A 16572-nucleotide genomic window follows, 5' to 3' on the forward strand; every position below is an offset into this window, starting at 1 on the left:
GTATCAGTTGTAATAATGAATTGAATCACTGAATCATCGTTCAATCACATCTATAATCATTGTAAAGCATATTGTATCAAGTGTAAATAAATTGACTATAAATGGTAACACTGGCACAGTCTGACAAGATTCTGATTGGATAAGAAAAAAAATATTTATGCCTCCCTTATTTTCTTTTTCTTTTTCTTCTTTTTCTTTCACTTTTACTTTTATTATTATACTTCTTCATTAGAATTTATCACTGTTAATTATATAAAGGTACTGTTTTATTCCTTCTTGTTGTTTTATTAATGTCTTTGGATATTGTTGTTGTTGATTCATTGTTTTCTTTTTATCATTGGGGCTTTGGAGTTCGAGTCGCCCAAAGGATAACGTAGAAAAAGTATGCGTAAGCATATGACCATGGAAAGGTTCACCTCAAATGATATGACTGATTTTATTTTATAATTTAAGAGGGAAAAACTATTCAATTCTTCATTATCACCTTTGAAAATTCGTTGATGTCCAAGTACTTCCAACACAAGGAAAAGATCAAGAAGTAAAATATGTAAGTATTCTTCATGATTTCTTTTTGCATGCATTAATTTTCTTTCTCTCTCTCTCTTTTTTTTTTCTTTCTTTCTTTTTTCTAGGAAACTATTGGAGCACAGAGAATGATCATCTATGAGGCAAAACGAAAGTGTACGACCATGGGCATCAAATGACATGACTGATTTTATTCTTTATATGGTTAAAACTCATTGAATTTGTCAAGGAAGAACTGGATCTCGAGATCAAATACACTGAAGGAACTTTTGGCTGATTTGGAAGAGAAACGTCAAAAAAATTAATAACTTGCTTGTATGAATACCTTTGATGACCTCTGTATAATAAATTTGATCAAAACAATTAAAAATAGTTTATAATTAATTTTTCTTTTCTTTTTATTTCTTTTTTTTATTTCTTTTTTTTTTTTAAATTCTTTTTAAGAAAATAAACGCACTGGTATCCGTTTGAGTTTTTTTGGTTGGAAAAAGGCTATGAAAAAGTCGTGTGGTATCAAAAAGTGGTGGAAAAAAAAAGTCAGAAAAATCGTTGAATGGGGAAGCAAACCCCGTTCTGAAAATATTTTTTTTTGATTCGTGCCGCGTTTCTTTTTTTTTTTTTTTTTGTCTTTTCTAGAATCATGACCATACATGACACCAATACTGAATCTATACTTTTACCTTCAGTAAAGGTACCAGTTACCCGTTCTTATACATACCTTCATCCTATTCCACCTTCTCTTATTGAAAATCTTCCCAACAAAGTGAATGAACCTTGTGTTTTAGGTGTAGACGAAGCAGGTCGTGGTCCTTGTCTTGGTCCTATGGTTTATGCTGTTAGTTTTTGTCCTTTATCAAGATATGAAGAATTCAAAAGTTTAGGGTTTGATGGTAATATGTTCAAGAACATTCATATTTGATCTCAACTTTTTTTTTTTTTTTAATAGATTCCAAAAAGTTGACTCATGAAAAAAGACTAGATCTTGCCAATATCATTCAACAAAGTCAAGATTATGTTGGTTGGGCTGTCAAAGTGATCTCACCTCAAGATATTTCAACAAATATGTTCAATCGGTAAGAAATAATGAAATAATAATTTCATATTGAACTAACCACTGTTTTCTTTTATGTACCAAAAAAAAAGGGTGAATCCTGTTAATTTGAATCAACTTGCTCATGATGCTACTATGGAACTTATTAGTCTTGTGATTGACAACAAAATCAATTTGACTGAGGTTAATCTTTAAAAAAAAAGTATTAATTCATCCAATGAATCATTCTCATTTTTTTTCTTTTTTTAGATTTATGTAGATCCTGTGGGTCCATCTATCTCATATCAAGAAAAATTATGCAAATATTTTCCAGGCATCTCCATCACTGTGGAACCTAAAGCAGATGCTCTATATCCTATTGTTAGTGCTGCAAGTATATGTGCAAAGGTAACACGCGATCAAATACTCTCAGAATGGATTTGGATAGAGAAAGGATTGAATATTTCCAAGGCATTTGGATCAGGTTATCCATCAGGTAATGTGCATCTTTAAAAAAAAAAAAAAGAAAGGGATATGATTTTTTTGGTGGCTAAAAACAATCAGGTTTTATTGTTTCTTTTTTTTTTTTTTTTTTTTTTTTGATGATTAGATCCCAATACAGTTACTTGGTTAGATGAGAATGAAACCCCTTTTTTTGGTTTCCCTAGTATTATTCGATTTAGTTGGAAAACAATTACTCAGAGAATGGATAAAACAAATGGTTGTGAATGGTAATAATTCGTCATACATTTTATATATAAATTGCTCATTCATTTATTTTCTTTTTTTTATATATATATTTTTTTTTTTTACTATTTATATAGGTCGGACGAAGAAGATGTGGAAAAGAAACCAAAACGATCCATTAAGAGATTATTAGAAGGGAAATCAAAGAAAAAGGAAGATTTATATGAAAAAGGGCGGTTTTACAAGTCTTTCCGTGTGGTTTCAAGTAGCAACACTAGTTTATAATATTATAATCACTTTTCTAAATAGTATGTTAGTTTAGTTATAAAATCCTGTCATTGGACGATCTCCCCTCCTTTTTTTTTTTTATCTCCTATTTATATTAATCATTGATGAAGAACCAAAAATAAATAAATAAATAAGAAGATATAATACATATAATATGAATCAATAAAATACATTTAATACATACATAGTGTATGAGTTTAAAACCATCTTCCCTTGGTGTCTGTTCACGTTTCTTTTTGATTGTTCAAAGGGATATGATGCAACTTATTCTTTTTTTGGCATAAGCACCGTATTTTCGTTCTATACCGGAGATTTAACCGTTTTTTTTTTCTCGTACCTGATTTGTTCTTTCAGTATTGGGAGTTCAAAAGATTGAAACTAGTTTTATTATATAATTTTTCTTTCATATATCATAAGCATTATTCAATATAAGAAAAAAAAAGAATGAGAAAGAGAGAGAGAGAATATACAGTAATGATGATCTTTTTACTGTTTTAATAGAATAGGGAAATTGAGTTGAGTGATACAAAGCTTGTACAAGGAGAAAATGGTTTACCGCCAAAAAAAAAAAAAGAAACTATTAAAAAGAGGAAATCATCTTCATGATTTTCTTCCCTTTTCTTTCTCTCCTTTTGTGTATTTTTTTGATTGTGTGAAAGAAAGAAAAAGAAAAAAAAAAAAGAGTGTGTGTGTGTTATATATTTTCCTTTTTTTTTCTTTCCCTCTCTTATTATTTTTTTTCCCTCTCTCCTCAATCTCATGCTATGGCAGATAACAATAACGACGATATATTTATGGATACCTTACCGCAGTCAACCAAATTTCATCAACGAGTAACACATTCTCTTTCGATACGACCATCCACTAGTAGTCAATTACATCGAAGTCAATCATTAGCTTTGGAAGATAAAACTCGTCGTTTTAATATACGTTGGCGTCAACAAAGAACGAGTGATGATATCACTATTACCAAACCTACTAACATTTTTGATAAAGAATTACCTCGTGTACCTTCCTCTCATCGATTATCACCTATGGATCGTCTTGCATCCTCTTCTTCTTCTTCTCCTCCTACATTAAGGGAATTCTATACATGGATTAGTGATTATTTGACTCCGCTAACCAAGGCGAATCATATTATTTCAATTACTAAACTCGGGTTGGCAAAGGATTGTTTATTTCATTTACTGGATAATGTCGATGATGAAACATTTGAATCCAAGTTCACATTGAGGGACCAGTTACAAGCGATTAAAATTCCCACTCCACCTTCCTCATTCCCAGTTTTGGCTGAGATTTTAAAAGTAAAAAAAAAAAAAAAAGAAAAAAAAATCACTCTTTTTTCTTTTTTTCTTATTATCTTCTTAACTAATTTTTTTTTCTTTCTTTTATTTTTTTTTAAAAAAAAAGTCTTTATTACGGATTCTTGCTGCTTTAAAATCAACAACATATTATCCATTCAAACTGATCGACTCTACAGGAATAGCTTATACCTTGGAACCACCATGTATGACCACTATCAACTCTGAGCAAGTTTTATGGCCGGACCATCTTACTAGCAATACTCATTGGTTTCATACCTACTTTTGTGGAAGGGATTATACCACTTTAATTATCCCAATCAAATCTACTATTACTTCTACTACTACTTTATATGCTATTGTTACTGGGATTCAAGAACCAATGGATAATTATGACAATGAATCTATTCAATATCGTTTAATCATTCGACTTCCAAAGGTAAAAAAAACAAAAAGCAAAAAAAGAACCGGAGATATATATGTAAGGAAACAAAAATTTGATCTTGTATTCTATTTAGGAAACAACAAAACGATATCTTGTTTCTGATACACAAGTAAATGATTATCTAGCGAAAAAAGAAGGACGATCCAATGACGATTTACAGAAACCAATCAAACAACAACGTCGATCATTACGAGGTCATGTTAATTTCACTAGTAATGATTCACAATATAAGATGATGAAAGCTGCGATTTTATCTGTACAACCTGATTTGGATATGACGAAAGCTATTTGTTTATCTGCGACTACAACATCTGCCTGTAATCTTGAAAAGGATTTATTACGTTTGGATGGAATAGAGGTAATAAATCCAAAAAAAAAAAAAAATATGGAACGCATGAGAAAAAGGAGAGATATGAATGAATTTTTTGATTTTTCTCTCTTTAGGTCCCTCCTGCTTATAAATTTGGTGTTTTATCCATCTTGAACAATCAAACAAAGGAAGAAGATTGGTTCTCAAATACTGGATTATCATCCTCTTTTGATCAATTTTTGAATATCCTTGGAAATCGAATTCAACTCAAAGGTTATAAAGGATATGCAGCTGGTCTGGATACAAAAAGTAAGTGGATAAAATGACAATAAAAAACAGTTGGATTCATTATTTTTTTTTCTTCTAGCTGGTGAAACGGGTGATACTTCTGTTATTTCCAAATGGATGAATTATGAAATAATGTTCCATGTTGCCGCATTGATGCCATTTCGGGAAAATGACAAACAACAAGTACAACGTAAACGATATATTGGAAATGGTAAGAATTTTGTTTTATATCAAATGAGTTTCTCATTTATGTTATTATTTTTATTAGATATCGTATGTGTAGTATTTCTAGAAGGTGACGCTATCTTTGATCCCAAGGCAATTCGATCCAAATTCTTACATGTCTATATTGTGGTACGACAAGAAATAGCCAATCAAAAACGGAGATGGAGGTAAAAAGTATATAAGAATGATAAAATGACTTTAAATTAACTGATATTTTATTTTATAGAATGGAAGTCGTACGAAAAAGCAATGTCCCTTATTTTGGTCCTATTTTACCGAATCCACCTTTATTTTATGATGAACAAACTTTACAAAATTTTTTGACCGTAAAATGTAAGTTGAATGAAAATAAAGATAATGAATAATAATTTTTTTTTTATTAGTGATCAATGCTGAAAATGCAGCTTTGAAATGTGATAATTTCTCAATACCAAACAATCGTGCACGTGCAGGCATTTTGGAAGGCATGGTTGAAAAAGGTTTGGCTCAAGAAGATGAATCTTTCAAAAAATCAACAATGAAACGACAACCATCGCAAAGAACACCACCATCATCATCATCATCTGGCAATCGATTGTCACGGGGTTCCCTTCGAAGTATTCGATCTAATCCTGATAATACAATGAACAATAAGGTTGAAGCACCTCCATTACCTTCACCCACGCGATCGACCATGTTACAAGATTTAAAAAACTTTGCCTTACGACGAGCACCAACATTTACACAAAGGTCTTCAACCACCAAGGAACAATCGATCCCTGAAGAAGATGGCAATGGTGATGATGAACAACCTCCTTATACGAATTCACTCCCATCTGCAGCTCCAAATACGTCTGTTCATCAACCAACCAAATCCAACGGTAAAAAAAAAAAATATGAGAATTCAATTCATGAACTGATTTTTTTTTTTTTAGATGATTCTCTTCTTCAAAGATCCATCTTAGCAGCCAAATCCAAATCTCAATTATTCAAATCAACAACAAACTCACCACCATCACCTCGACCCATTGGCACCAGTTCTGTTCAACCTGATGGACTTCGATACAAAACTCAAAATTTGATGATTAATGTTGTCGCAAAACGTTCCTCTACTCGACCTATGACTCCTACTTTGGCAGATGGTTCATCTTAAAAAATGGCTGGTCCCATTGGCATGATCTCTTTTCTCTTTCTCTCTTTTATCTTGCCCTTTATTTTTTATATTTCTTTTTATCCTCTTTGTTTTTACCTTGTATCTCTCTTTACTTTTTATTCTCTCTGTGTGCGTGTCTTCTTTTTTAATATTTTATTTTTACTTTTTTTTTTTTATTCTATTGTGAATAAACATTGATATTCTTCCATATCATCACCATCAAAAAGGGATTGTGTCTGGATTTCTTCAGGAGAGAAAGAAAAAAGAATTCATCAGTTCGCTGAAACGTAGGATAATTGTGATGTTCAAATCATAAAGCTATAATATAAAGGATATGCCTCTATTTATATTACGATCATCGTCCACTCATGAGAGATGGCTGGCGATGATGTGATAGTTAAGATGATGATGGGTGATAACGTTAGATAATGGGACAGTATGATAATAATAATAAACAAAAATGGATTTCTCTAATCCTATGAAAATCTCCTCAAGCAGATAGTATTTCTTTTTTTTTTTTTCTTTATGGATGGGAAAAATAGGAATAAAAATTCAATAATAATAAAAAAAAAGATGTTTTGTTTAAATTTTGATGATAGAGGAAAAGGAATGGAAAAAGCGATAGGTGTAGAAGATGAATAAGAGTTATCTAATATATACGGAAGAGATAGTCAATCGGAAAGGTAAAAAGCAGCTAATTCATATACCCTTTTTTTTTTTTCTTTATTGACATCCAGCATGATTGTCCTGGAAATCAAGTGGAATATGACACTGACAGAGAGCATGATGAGAAGATATGATAGGGCAAGACAAGATGATAGGTCCAATGTATGATTTCGAAACCCGCATCCTATAAATTTTTTTTTTGTTCTTATCCTTTTTTTCTATTTTTATTCTTTTTTTTCCTTTTTATTAACATCTTTTTACCTTACTCCCTCTTTTATTAAAAAGTATGGCCAAATTACAAGTGAAAGTCAAAGATGCACCCAATAGACCTTTTGTATTTTGTTTTTATGTATCTGGTCATGGTAAATATATTATTATCTTGAAATTATTCATATAATGTCCCTTTTTTTTTTTTTTTATTATTAGGATGGGGACATGCCACTAGAGCCAATCAAATCATCAGTGACATCTTGCGATTACAAGCACAACATCAAGTATATGTTATTTCCAATGCATCAAGTTTCATCTTTCAAGGAGTGACCAAAGTAGGAGCCATTTATCGTCAAGCCAACATTGATGCTGGGGTGGTACAACCGCTGGCTTATACTGTCGATCGGCAACAAACTATCAAGAATCTCAGGCAATTTATTGATCAACGGTCCAATATTCTTTTGAATGAAGTTGCATGGTTAAAACAAGTTCAAGCTGATTGTGTTATTTGTGATGCTCCTTTTTTACCATGGTAATCAATAATTTAAAAAAAAAATTATGTGCAACCATTCATTTTATTTTATTTTATTTTAGTGCGGCAGCAGCAGGAGCAGGGATTCCAGCAGCCATTGCAAGTAATTTTACATTTGATGAAGTGTATACTGGATTATGTGAAGGGGATGCATTGGATGAAGAAATTCGACAATTGGTGAATGTGGTGATTCAAGATTATAGAACGGCAGATCTCTTGATCCGACTACCTGGGGCCATACGCATTCCTTCATTTGATGATGCCGTTGAATTAGTACCAAGTACGCCCGTTTTGTGTAACTCCAAAGGGATTGTCAATGGTAAAACTCAACTTCCATCTCATAGTGTTGCCACCGTGCTTTCCAGTCGACTGTCATCCAAGATAGAAAGACGCATCATTGATATTCCTTTGGTGTTCCGCAAATATCATAAAGAACGAAAACAAGTCCTGGATGAATTAGGTATTCCTTGCTCGATTTATGATACCCATCAAATCCTTCTCTTATCGTTTGGTGGTCAAGTGCTTGGTCAAGAATGGAAACATGAAAACCCTTTGCCTCCTCAATGGATCTGTATTGTCTGTGGAGCACCCGATAACATTGATTTGCCTCCTGGATTTTATCGTGCTTCCCGTGATGCCTATGTGCCAGATTTGACAAATGCTGTGGATGTTGTGCTTGGAAAATTGGGTTATGGAACATGCAGCGAATGTATCGGTCATCATACTCCTTTTGTATATGTGCCTCGACCTCAGTTTATTGAAGAGTATGGTTTACGAAAATTGATGCAGGATCAAGGAAGTGCCGTGGAATTACATCGTGATGATTTTGAGGCTGGAAAATGGGCTGATGCTATTCAACAAGCATCCAAGTTATCTGGTGCCTGTGATGAACCTGATCGTTTGGTCGGTCACAATGGAGGCCAGGTCGCGGCAAAAACCTTGGAACAATTTGTCATTGAATGGAACAGTAAAAAAAATCAACACAACATTCACCAAAAACAAACAACTACACAAAATTCAGTAACCATGCCAACTCGATTGGATAATTGATTATTTTAATTTAGATTTCTTTGAATTTTTTTTTTTTTTATATCATAATAAAATATATATCCTATCTTAATTTTTTATTATATATCCCTCAATATTATCATCCTCAGATCGATGACACATTTAGTGAAAGACTAGCTTCTATTGGATAAGCTTTTCCCCTTTTCGGTACCTTGAAAGACCAAATATAGTAAACAGTCAGCGGAACAAGGATAAAAAAAAAAAAAAAAAGGTTTCGGTTGTTCTTTCACCCAATCAAGGATGAAGGTCTTTGAAAGAATGAATCTTTTTTTTTTTTATATCTTTTTTTTTTTTATATTTTTCCCTTTTTTTTCTTTTTCAACCCCACTTTTTTTTTTTTATATATATATCTATTATTTTATGGCTAGTACCAATACAACGAAGACGACTGCTATCCAGAAGATACCCAACAAAACAAAAGATACAGCTATAGGCTTCGTCATTGGTGGTTTAGCTGCTTGTGGGGCTGTTACGTTTACCAATCCTGTTGAGGTAAAGATATTATTATTTTTTATTATTATTATTTTTTATGAACATTATGTTTTTTATTTTATTTTAGGTTGTCAAGACTCGATTACAGTTACAAGGGGAATTAGTACGAGCAGGCACATTATCTGCTTCATCACGACCTTATCATAATAGTTTCCAAGCACTCAAGGTAGTATTCCAACATGAAGGCATCAGAGGATTACAACGAGGACTTGGGGTAGCGTACTTTTATCAAGTGTGTCTGAATGGAAGTCGGTTGGGGTTATATGAACCAGTGCATTCGTTTGTGGTCAAGACCAGTGGCTGTACGACACACAGTGGACAGTTAGCGGCTGGGGTATTTTCCGGTGGATTTGCTGGTGTGGTAGGAGCATTACTGGGCTCTCCGTTGTACTTGATCAAGACTCGTCGTCAAAGCTACTCTCCGGTATTCAAGCAGATTGGTTATCAACACAAGATGGCATCCAGTTGGTCAGCGTTGGCTCAGATCTATCAAGTCGAAGGTGTACAGGGCTTGTACCGTGGTGCATCGGCTGCCATGGCGCGTGCAGGTGTGGGCTCGGCCGTGCAGATGCCTTCCTACATGTTTGGCAAGGAACTCATGATGACTCGCTTTGGTTTGCCTGATACCGTCTCCACTCATCTGTTGACCTCCATGTTCACCGGTTTCTTGGTCTGTATCGCCATGAACCCATTTGATGTCGTGTCTACTCGTATGTACAATCAAGGTGTCGATTCTCATGGAAAAGGTTTACTTTATAAGAACCCACTCGATTGCTTTGTCAAGATGACTCATACTGAAGGTATCCGTGGATTATACAAAGGTTTCTTTGCTCATTTCTTACGTATTGGGTAAGTCATTTGGACATGAAGGTGACAATGTACTAATTTTTTTTTTTTTTTTTTGTAGCCCTCATACTACATTGATGTTTGTCTTTATGGAACAACTCAAGGCACTTTATGGTCGTCACTTACAATAGGATGATTTTTTTTACAATTGATTTTAGAATAGATGTATAGAACTTTTGTATGAATAAACTGGTTTTTATTATGATATCTATCTAAGGGGATTTGGAGGATCTAACATGGACTATATGATAAGATGATTTGCCCACACGTAATAAACAAATAGTATTATCGATCAGATCACCAGAAGAGATTTTTTGTCTTGAATCCATGACTCGCACATTATTGATATACATGCCACCTGCTTTGATGAGTTTCTGAGCTTCAGCTACCATAAGTAAAAAAACAAAAAAAAAAAAATGAGTATAATTTTGTATTAAATCATTTTGTTCTTACATTTTGATTTGGTTGCCTTGATCATCGTAGCCAATTGATCAATACCAACACCAACCACTTTATCCTGTTCTAAACTGGCAAATCGACTATGATCATGTTCGAATGCATTGAGAATATCTTGTCCTGATACATTACTAAGATCTTGTCCAAAAAGAACCTTAGTAGCTACCTTGGCCTGTTGAACAGCATCCACTATATATATAAAAAAAGAATGAATCCTTGTATATCCTATATGTTTTTCATCACTTACATCCATGTACTAATTCAGTCACTTCTGATGCCAATGATTCTTGTGCCAAACGTAATTCCGGATTTTTCTATGTCATAATCAAAAAATATGATTTAATAATAGTATATAAAGAAGGTAAACAAAAAATTGATGTTTTTTTTTTATTACCTTATGTTGTTGCAACAAGTCTTGAATTTCGCCGTCATTGAAAAGGGTAAACATGGATAAATATTTGCCAACATCATGATCTGTCGTCTTCATAAAAAACTATGATAGAAAGAAAAAGTAAATCAATGAATGATCAAATGATTTTATAACTGATCCTTTTACCTGATAAAAATCAAATACACTTGTCATGGACTTATCCAACCATACAGCATTGCCAGCTGATTTCCCAAACTTTTCACCAGTTGAAGTCAATAATAAAGGAATAGTGATGCCATATGCTTTTGGAGATTCTTGATCCATAGGATTACGTTTACCAATCATATCAATACCGGCTGTAATATTGCCCCATTGATCACTACCACCCAACTATACATAATCATGAGTAAATCTACATATATCTTTTTTTTTTTTTTTTTTTTTTTTTTTTTTTTTTTTTTTTTTTTACCTGAATGCGACAACCATGATGGTTATACAAGTACCAAAAATCATAAGCTTGAAGTAATTGATAAGAGAATTCCGTAAAGCTAATACCTTGGGTACTTTCCAAGCGAGACCGTACACTTTCCTTGGCCAACATGGTATTGATACGAGCATAACGACCCACTGATCCCAAGAAATCCAATGCCGTCATGTTACTAAACCAAGTGTAATTGTTGAGCACTTTGGGTTTCAGTTGAACATGATCATATCCTCTTCTTTGTGCATACAGAGCCCCATGATGGAAAAATCGATGTATTTGTTGATCAATCCCTGCCACATTTTTATCCAATACTTCACGTTCCAATGGTAATCGTTCTGAATTTCGACCTGAAGGATCCCCAATACTACCTGTAGCTCCACCCACCTAGAAAGAAAGTGAGTTATGATATACACATCCTATACCTTTCACACTTACCAAAGCTATTGTTTGATGACCACGGATATGAAAATGAAAAAGTCCCATCAATGTCAATAGATTACCCAAGTGAAGTGAACTAGCCGTAGGATCTACACCACAATAAATCGCTGTAGGAGTGTTGGTATGTTCAACAAGATCAGGACTATGAATTGTTATAAAAGCATGATCAATATCCCTAAGAACAAAAAAAAAAAAAAAAAAAAAAGGTACCCTTGACTATAATTACCTGGTCGTATTGGCGATTAGGCCACGATTCGTCAAATCCGTCATAACATTGGGTATCCGTGTTGAAGAAGCATATGATCTTTGGAATAAATGGTAAGGGATCACTGTAGGTGATCGACGAAAGAGTAACATGAAGAAACGAAATAAAAGAAGAAAAAAAAAAAAAAAAGAGAAATAGGAATCCAAAAAAAAAAAAAATATGATTTTTTTTTTGTTTGACATCGGTGTAGAAATCCCGACAATCTGTTGTTTGCTTGCACGCAAAGATACAGTAATGCAAAATTATATAAATTTTTATTGAATGGAATAAATGATATATCTAATTATATTAATTTCGTAAAAGAGATTGGACAATATGAGAAACACGAAGGTTTTTGAGATCAACTATTAAAAAATAAAGGTTAAAATGTTTTTCTTTTGTATCTTGATTTCTTTTTTACACTTACGATAGGTTTGTCCACAACCAACAAAATAGATGGGTTGTCCAGTGATGTAAGTCATGGTAAGTGCAGCACCCACCTTATCATCGATGGTATCAAACTTGGTAAGAATCATGCCGTCAATATGTCGAGGGTTCTGTAAACCGGAAAAGTCCTTGAGAGCATTGTTGAATTTGGTAAGTTGATCTACAGCTTCATTTCCTACAAGTGCTTCTCCTACAAAGATGATTTTATCCGGATTATTGACTGATACCAATTTCGAAAGTGCACGCATTAAAGGTTCATTATCTTGCATTCTTCCTGCTGTATCAATCAATACAACATCAAAATTGTTTGCACCAGCTATATATATATATATATATATATATATCAGAAAAGTTCCATCAGAAATAAATACTATAATACGTTATAAATATATATGCTTACCATAAGCAATAGCATCCTTGGCAATACCTGCAGAATCTTTTCCATAACCACGTTCAAATAATTCTACAACACCACCTCCACTAGTTTGTAAAGCACGAAGATTTCTTGCATGTACACGTAACTGTTCCACTGCACCACTTCGGAAAGTATCACAAGCAGCGATAAGTACTTTGATATTGTTTTGTAATAACCAAAAACACACCTTGCTCAAATTAGTAGACTACAATAAATCAAAAAAAAAAGGTATTAGATGACTCCTCTCTTCTTAAATCTTTTTTTTTTAAAAAAAAATTACCTTTCCAACACCATTGACACCAATAAAAGTAATTGTATATGGTCTTTTTTCTGATTTGGCTTGTTCAATATCTCGTAAGATATCCAGAGATGTTTTTGGGGTAAGAATCCGTTTCAATGCTTGTTCCATACTTGTACGTACAACCGTAGATATACCTATTCATTCATACATATAATAAGAATAATAAAAGTTAGAACTATTTTTTTTTGTCTTTATTCATCTCATTTGCACTTACGTTCAAAACTACCCAATTTTTTCCCTAATAGACTTTGCTTGACACTATCACATAGACGATCCGCAATATCCTTGGCTACATTCTTATTGATCATGAGTTCCTTCATCGAGGCTAAAACAGGATCCAGAGTTTCTGCCGTCATTTCACGTTGATTGGTGATGGATTTCAAAAAGGAGAACATACCTGCTGATTTGGGTTGATCATCGTCTCCTTCATTATCTTCATCATCTTCTTCTTCATCCACCATATCGACATCTTGTACTTCATATATACCTTGCTTATTCTTGGTACCAAGTTTCGTCTCATCCAAATATTGTGCCTTGAGTGTATCCGCATCAGTAGTATCTGTTTGACCACTACCACTGTAATCCAATGCTTCCATTTCCCCTTTAGAAATTTGTCCATCCCATACACGCATTTTCTTCTGTGATTTCTTCTTTTCTGTGGCGGTGCTAGGTGGTGCTGATGAAGAACTGGTACGTGATGATGTTTTGCGACTACTTTTGCCTGATCCTCTTGGGCTTCCTTGTAATTTAAGTGCCTTGATATTTTTAGTGATTTCATCATCATCCACTACTGATTTTCCACTTGCTGCTAACAATGCTGATGATGACGATGATGTATTGATTCCTGTTAGTATATAGAAATAAATATATGATGTTGTTAATTTGATCCTTCTTTTTTTTTGCTATTCCAGATCCTTAGTTATACCTGGTGTTTGTGATCCCTTGAGAGTTGTTTCAAATTTTTTGGTATTTTCGAATTTCCTTGGTGCACGGGCTCGATTCTATATCAAAAAAAAAAAAAAAAAGATCATTTGATTTAGGACACCAACAGTAACTTTTTTTTTTTCTTCGTTGTCCTTTTTTCTATGAAACTTACAGAGAATTTCTGTTCTAGAGATTGTAAAACTTGGGAAAAGATAGGATCGAATTCAGAATAGTCACCATTGATACCTTGATCAACCACTACGGTATTTTTATAAGTGTCAATAAAGAGGCGCTTGACAGTCTCCAGGAGTTCATCGATGTAAGGAAGTTGAAGAATTTTTTGATAAGCAACCTAATATGTATATAAAAATATATATATATATATATATAAAATGAATAAACAATAACAATCATCATCATCATCATTCTTACCACAAAGACAAGATCCAGTTCATTGGCAAAAGACCACTTGAGAGCATAACTATCCTTGATATATGTGTCAGTGCCACTTCGTTCCTCAATCAAAACGTTCTTTATAAGAGCCTCCACCGGGCTACCAGATAAAGGTGTGAAAGCATGTTTCCATAATACGAGACCACCTTTATTTATAATAGTGAATAAATCAAGCATGATAGAATGAATAAATATAAAGTAAATATGGAAACGAAAAGAATTTGAAAGAAGAGGAATAAAAGTAGAATGATACCACAGTTTTTTTTTTTTTTTTTTTTTTTTTGTATCGCCGACCAGTGCGTGTGGATCGTTCTTTGCCAACCAAACCAAAATGAAAAAAGGTAGTTGGCATTAAGCGTAGAAAGATCTGATTGGCCCATTTATAGCATTCAAGCCCGACAACATAAAGAAAGAAAGAGAAGTATGTAAAAAAGGGTATTTCTTTTATTATTATATAGAGAAAAAAAAAAAAAAAAGAGAATAGATATATCGAGCAACTATATACGATAAGGGTCGGTTTTTCTTCTATAAGTTTGTTCATCCCAAACAAAGCCAGGATCCAATTTCTTATATCTAGTTGCACAACTCCAACCTTCCCAATCTAAATAAAACATAAAAAAACGAACATTAGAATAATCAAGATTTTTCTTTCTCTCTCTCTCTCTCTCTCTCTATTTACCAAAATTCTTTTCAGCAGGACAATGACAATTTCGTTGTAAATATCTTTCAGTAGGACAATGCATAAGAGGATTATGGAAATAACCAATATCATTGAAGAAATGAACTTGTTCTTTCGGTAACATCATAGCCACGGCCAAAGAATGTACAGGCGCATCACCCCAACGTTCATAGAAGAAACCTCCAGCATGATCCAAATGTTCAAAATAATCCAAATATTTTTGACTACGTAAAAACTCCAAAGAACCAACCTAAACGTATCATACAAGATGAATATCATACAATAATGATGATGATCCTTATTTTTTTTTTACCTCAAAATTGGACCAAAAGTGACATCCATTGTAATTTTCAAATCCATCATCTGTCAACCATTTTCGTAAGCTACTTGGACCATTGGTAAGATGTTCAGGATGTTTCTCCATAAATTCCTTGGTGGTTTTCCATAAAGTAGGGATCGTTTCTGGATATTCTGTCAAAGAAAGAGTCCATCCATATTTGAAATTATTGTCCTTCATCATTTGAAAAACATCATAATCTACATCACAATAATAATTGATATCAGGTTCCACACGCCTATGACATAAGCAAATCCAAAAAGAATGAGAATCTCTTTAAAATAAAGAAGGATGTCTTTTTTTTTCTATTTCATTACCAATAGTATTCAAATTCATCTAATAAAGGATGCCTAAAGAAAAATCCAGATTGATATCTAAAAAAAAAGGATATGATTCATTAGATCGGATTCTGGTTTATTTTTTTCTTGGCATCAAATTCTATACCTGCACATATGTCTGTAAGATTCACTATCACCATAAATAACATGAGCCATGTTTTTTCTTGTTTCAGCCGCCTTTTCTTGATCAATAAAAGAAGGATAACCCCAATGACTAGTATCAATCTTGCCATATAGTGTTCTTGCTTTTGTCATGGATGTAGTGAGTTCCTTGAATTCGTCGGTAAATTCGTCGTCATTCAAGAATACATAAGGATAATTGAATTTTCTGTTGAAACGGTCTTCCATTTGTCGCATAGATTGTCTTACACCGTCCAAATTGCTATTACGTGCCAATATAACAAAGGCTGCTTTGACGCGAGTAGTAGTGTTGTGCCTGTCATCACTAGTGGTGGCAAAAGCCAAATTGTTAGATGAAGTATTTGAAGAAGTAGGAGGAGTAGGTATAATATAATAAGCTACAGTCATAAAGATGGCTAATGCTGCCAGGATCTGTAAACCTAGCGTTTGACGCCTTTTGGACATCATATTGTAGGTTGTTTGAAAGAAAAAGAAAAAAAAGGGAAGAAAAGAGATAGGTA

General features: G+C 33.3%; 7 protein-coding genes across 7 annotated transcripts; 4 read left to right on the forward strand and 3 right to left on the reverse strand.

The window, feature by feature from the left end:
• Positions 1-1348: 1348 nt before the first annotated feature.
• BX664DRAFT_269970 (ribonuclease HII) lies at positions 1349-2290 on the forward strand (the record flags this gene model as incomplete). Its single annotated transcript, XM_051541071.1, has 5 exons — positions 1349-1415; positions 1472-1598; positions 1669-1759; positions 1826-2051; positions 2166-2290. 5 exons carry the CDS (start codon positions 1349-1351, stop codon positions 2288-2290), a joined length of 636 nt encoding a protein of 211 aa, XP_051396284.1.
• An 869-nt stretch (positions 2291-3159) lies between these two features.
• Positions 3160-6374, forward strand: BX664DRAFT_342650 (uncharacterized protein). Its single transcript, XM_051547193.1, has 9 exons — positions 3160-3834; positions 3941-4270; positions 4350-4634; positions 4721-4895; positions 4954-5085; positions 5143-5266; positions 5326-5432; positions 5483-5959; positions 6014-6374. The coding sequence occupies exons 1-9, from the start codon at positions 3295-3297 to the stop codon at positions 6229-6231; spliced, it is 2388 nt and encodes a 795-aa protein (XP_051396285.1). The 5' UTR covers positions 3160-3294; the 3' UTR covers positions 6232-6374.
• Positions 6375-7147: 773 nt separating this feature from the next.
• BX664DRAFT_286901 (uncharacterized protein) lies at positions 7148-8763 on the forward strand. The gene is made up of 3 exons (XM_051541724.1): positions 7148-7259; positions 7324-7639; positions 7702-8763. Exons 1-3 carry the CDS (start codon positions 7184-7186, stop codon positions 8687-8689), a joined length of 1380 nt encoding a protein of 459 aa, XP_051396286.1. The 5' UTR covers positions 7148-7183; the 3' UTR covers positions 8690-8763.
• A 304-nt stretch (positions 8764-9067) lies between these two features.
• BX664DRAFT_367182 (mitochondrial carrier domain-containing protein) lies at positions 9068-10052 on the forward strand (the record flags this gene model as incomplete). The annotated part of the gene is made up of 2 exons (XM_051548557.1): positions 9068-9199; positions 9267-10052. The coding sequence occupies 2 exons, from the start codon at positions 9068-9070 to the stop codon at positions 10050-10052; spliced, it is 918 nt and encodes a 305-aa protein (XP_051396287.1).
• A 184-nt stretch (positions 10053-10236) lies between these two features.
• On the reverse strand, positions 10237-12153 carry BX664DRAFT_342661 (tyrosine-tRNA ligase; the record flags this gene model as incomplete). Its single annotated transcript, XM_051547194.1, has 8 exons — positions 10237-10430; positions 10499-10690; positions 10749-10815; positions 10896-10994; positions 11058-11261; positions 11341-11739; positions 11791-11935; positions 12020-12153. The coding sequence occupies 8 exons, from the start codon at positions 12148-12150 to the stop codon at positions 10258-10260; spliced, it is 1410 nt and encodes a 469-aa protein (XP_051396288.1). The 3' UTR covers positions 10237-10257.
• A 132-nt stretch (positions 12154-12285) lies between these two features.
• Positions 12286-14801, reverse strand: BX664DRAFT_286911 (signal recognition particle, alpha subunit, N-terminal-domain-containing protein). Its single transcript, XM_051541725.1, has 8 exons — positions 14557-14801; positions 14297-14476; positions 14126-14201; positions 13415-14044; positions 13180-13334; positions 12885-13104; positions 12465-12800; positions 12286-12402 (listed from the first exon to the last, which is right to left on the reverse strand). Exons 1-8 carry the CDS (start codon positions 14752-14754, stop codon positions 12347-12349), a joined length of 1851 nt encoding a protein of 616 aa, XP_051396289.1. The 5' UTR covers positions 14755-14801; the 3' UTR covers positions 12286-12346.
• A 252-nt stretch (positions 14802-15053) lies between these two features.
• On the reverse strand, positions 15054-16561 carry BX664DRAFT_342664 (alpha-1,2-mannosyltransferase). The gene is made up of 5 exons (XM_051547195.1): positions 16038-16561; positions 15911-15967; positions 15570-15831; positions 15257-15506; positions 15054-15178 (listed from the first exon to the last, which is right to left on the reverse strand). Exons 1-5 carry the CDS (start codon positions 16517-16519, stop codon positions 15075-15077), a joined length of 1155 nt encoding a protein of 384 aa, XP_051396290.1. The 5' UTR covers positions 16520-16561; the 3' UTR covers positions 15054-15074.
• Positions 16562-16572: the final 11 nt, after the last annotated feature.

This window comes from Halteromyces radiatus (genome assembly GCF_025201355.1).
Source record: "Halteromyces radiatus strain CBS 162.75 chromosome Unknown BX664scaffold_10, whole genome shotgun sequence".
Lineage (NCBI taxonomy): Eukaryota > Fungi > Mucoromycota > Mucoromycetes > Mucorales > Cunninghamellaceae > Halteromyces > Halteromyces radiatus.

Excerpts from the sequence above, each read along its gene's own strand:
- BX664DRAFT_342650 (XM_051547193.1), top strand. The coding sequence starts at position 3,295 with ATGGCAGATAACAATAACGACGATATATTTATGGATACCTTACCGCAG. Across the intron at positions 4,896-4,953 it reads AGCTGGTCTGGATACAAAAA|CTGGTGAAACGGGTGATACT; the intron begins GTAAGTGGATAA and ends TTTTTCTTCTAG. Across the intron at positions 5,086-5,142 it reads TAAACGATATATTGGAAATG|ATATCGTATGTGTAGTATTT; the intron begins GTAAGAATTTTG and ends TATTTTTATTAG.
- BX664DRAFT_286901 (XM_051541724.1), top strand. The coding sequence starts at position 7,184 with ATGGCCAAATTACAAGTGAAAGTCAAAGATGCACCCAATAGACCTTTT. Across the intron at positions 7,260-7,323 it reads TTTTTATGTATCTGGTCATG|GATGGGGACATGCCACTAGA; the intron begins GTAAATATATTA and ends TTTTATTATTAG. Across the intron at positions 7,640-7,701 it reads GATGCTCCTTTTTTACCATG|TGCGGCAGCAGCAGGAGCAG; the intron begins GTAATCAATAAT and ends ATTTTATTTTAG.
- BX664DRAFT_286911 (XM_051541725.1), bottom strand. The coding sequence starts at position 14,754 with ATGCTTGATTTATTCACTATTATAAATAAAGGTGGTCTCGTATTATGG. Across the intron at positions 14,477-14,556 it reads AACTGGATCTTGTCTTTGTG|GTTGCTTATCAAAAAATTCT; the intron begins GTAAGAATGATG and ends TATACATATTAG. Across the intron at positions 14,202-14,296 it reads CTCTAGAACAGAAATTCTCT|AATCGAGCCCGTGCACCAAG; the intron begins GTAAGTTTCATA and ends TTTTTGATATAG.
- BX664DRAFT_342664 (XM_051547195.1), bottom strand. The coding sequence starts at position 16,519 with ATGATGTCCAAAAGGCGTCAAACGCTAGGTTTACAGATCCTGGCAGCA. Across the intron at positions 15,968-16,037 it reads TCTTACAGACATATGTGCAG|ATATCAATCTGGATTTTTCT; the intron begins GTATAGAATTTG and ends CTTTTTTTTTAG. Across the intron at positions 15,832-15,910 it reads GATGAATTTGAATACTATTG|GCGTGTGGAACCTGATATCA; the intron begins GTAATGAAATAG and ends CTTATGTCATAG.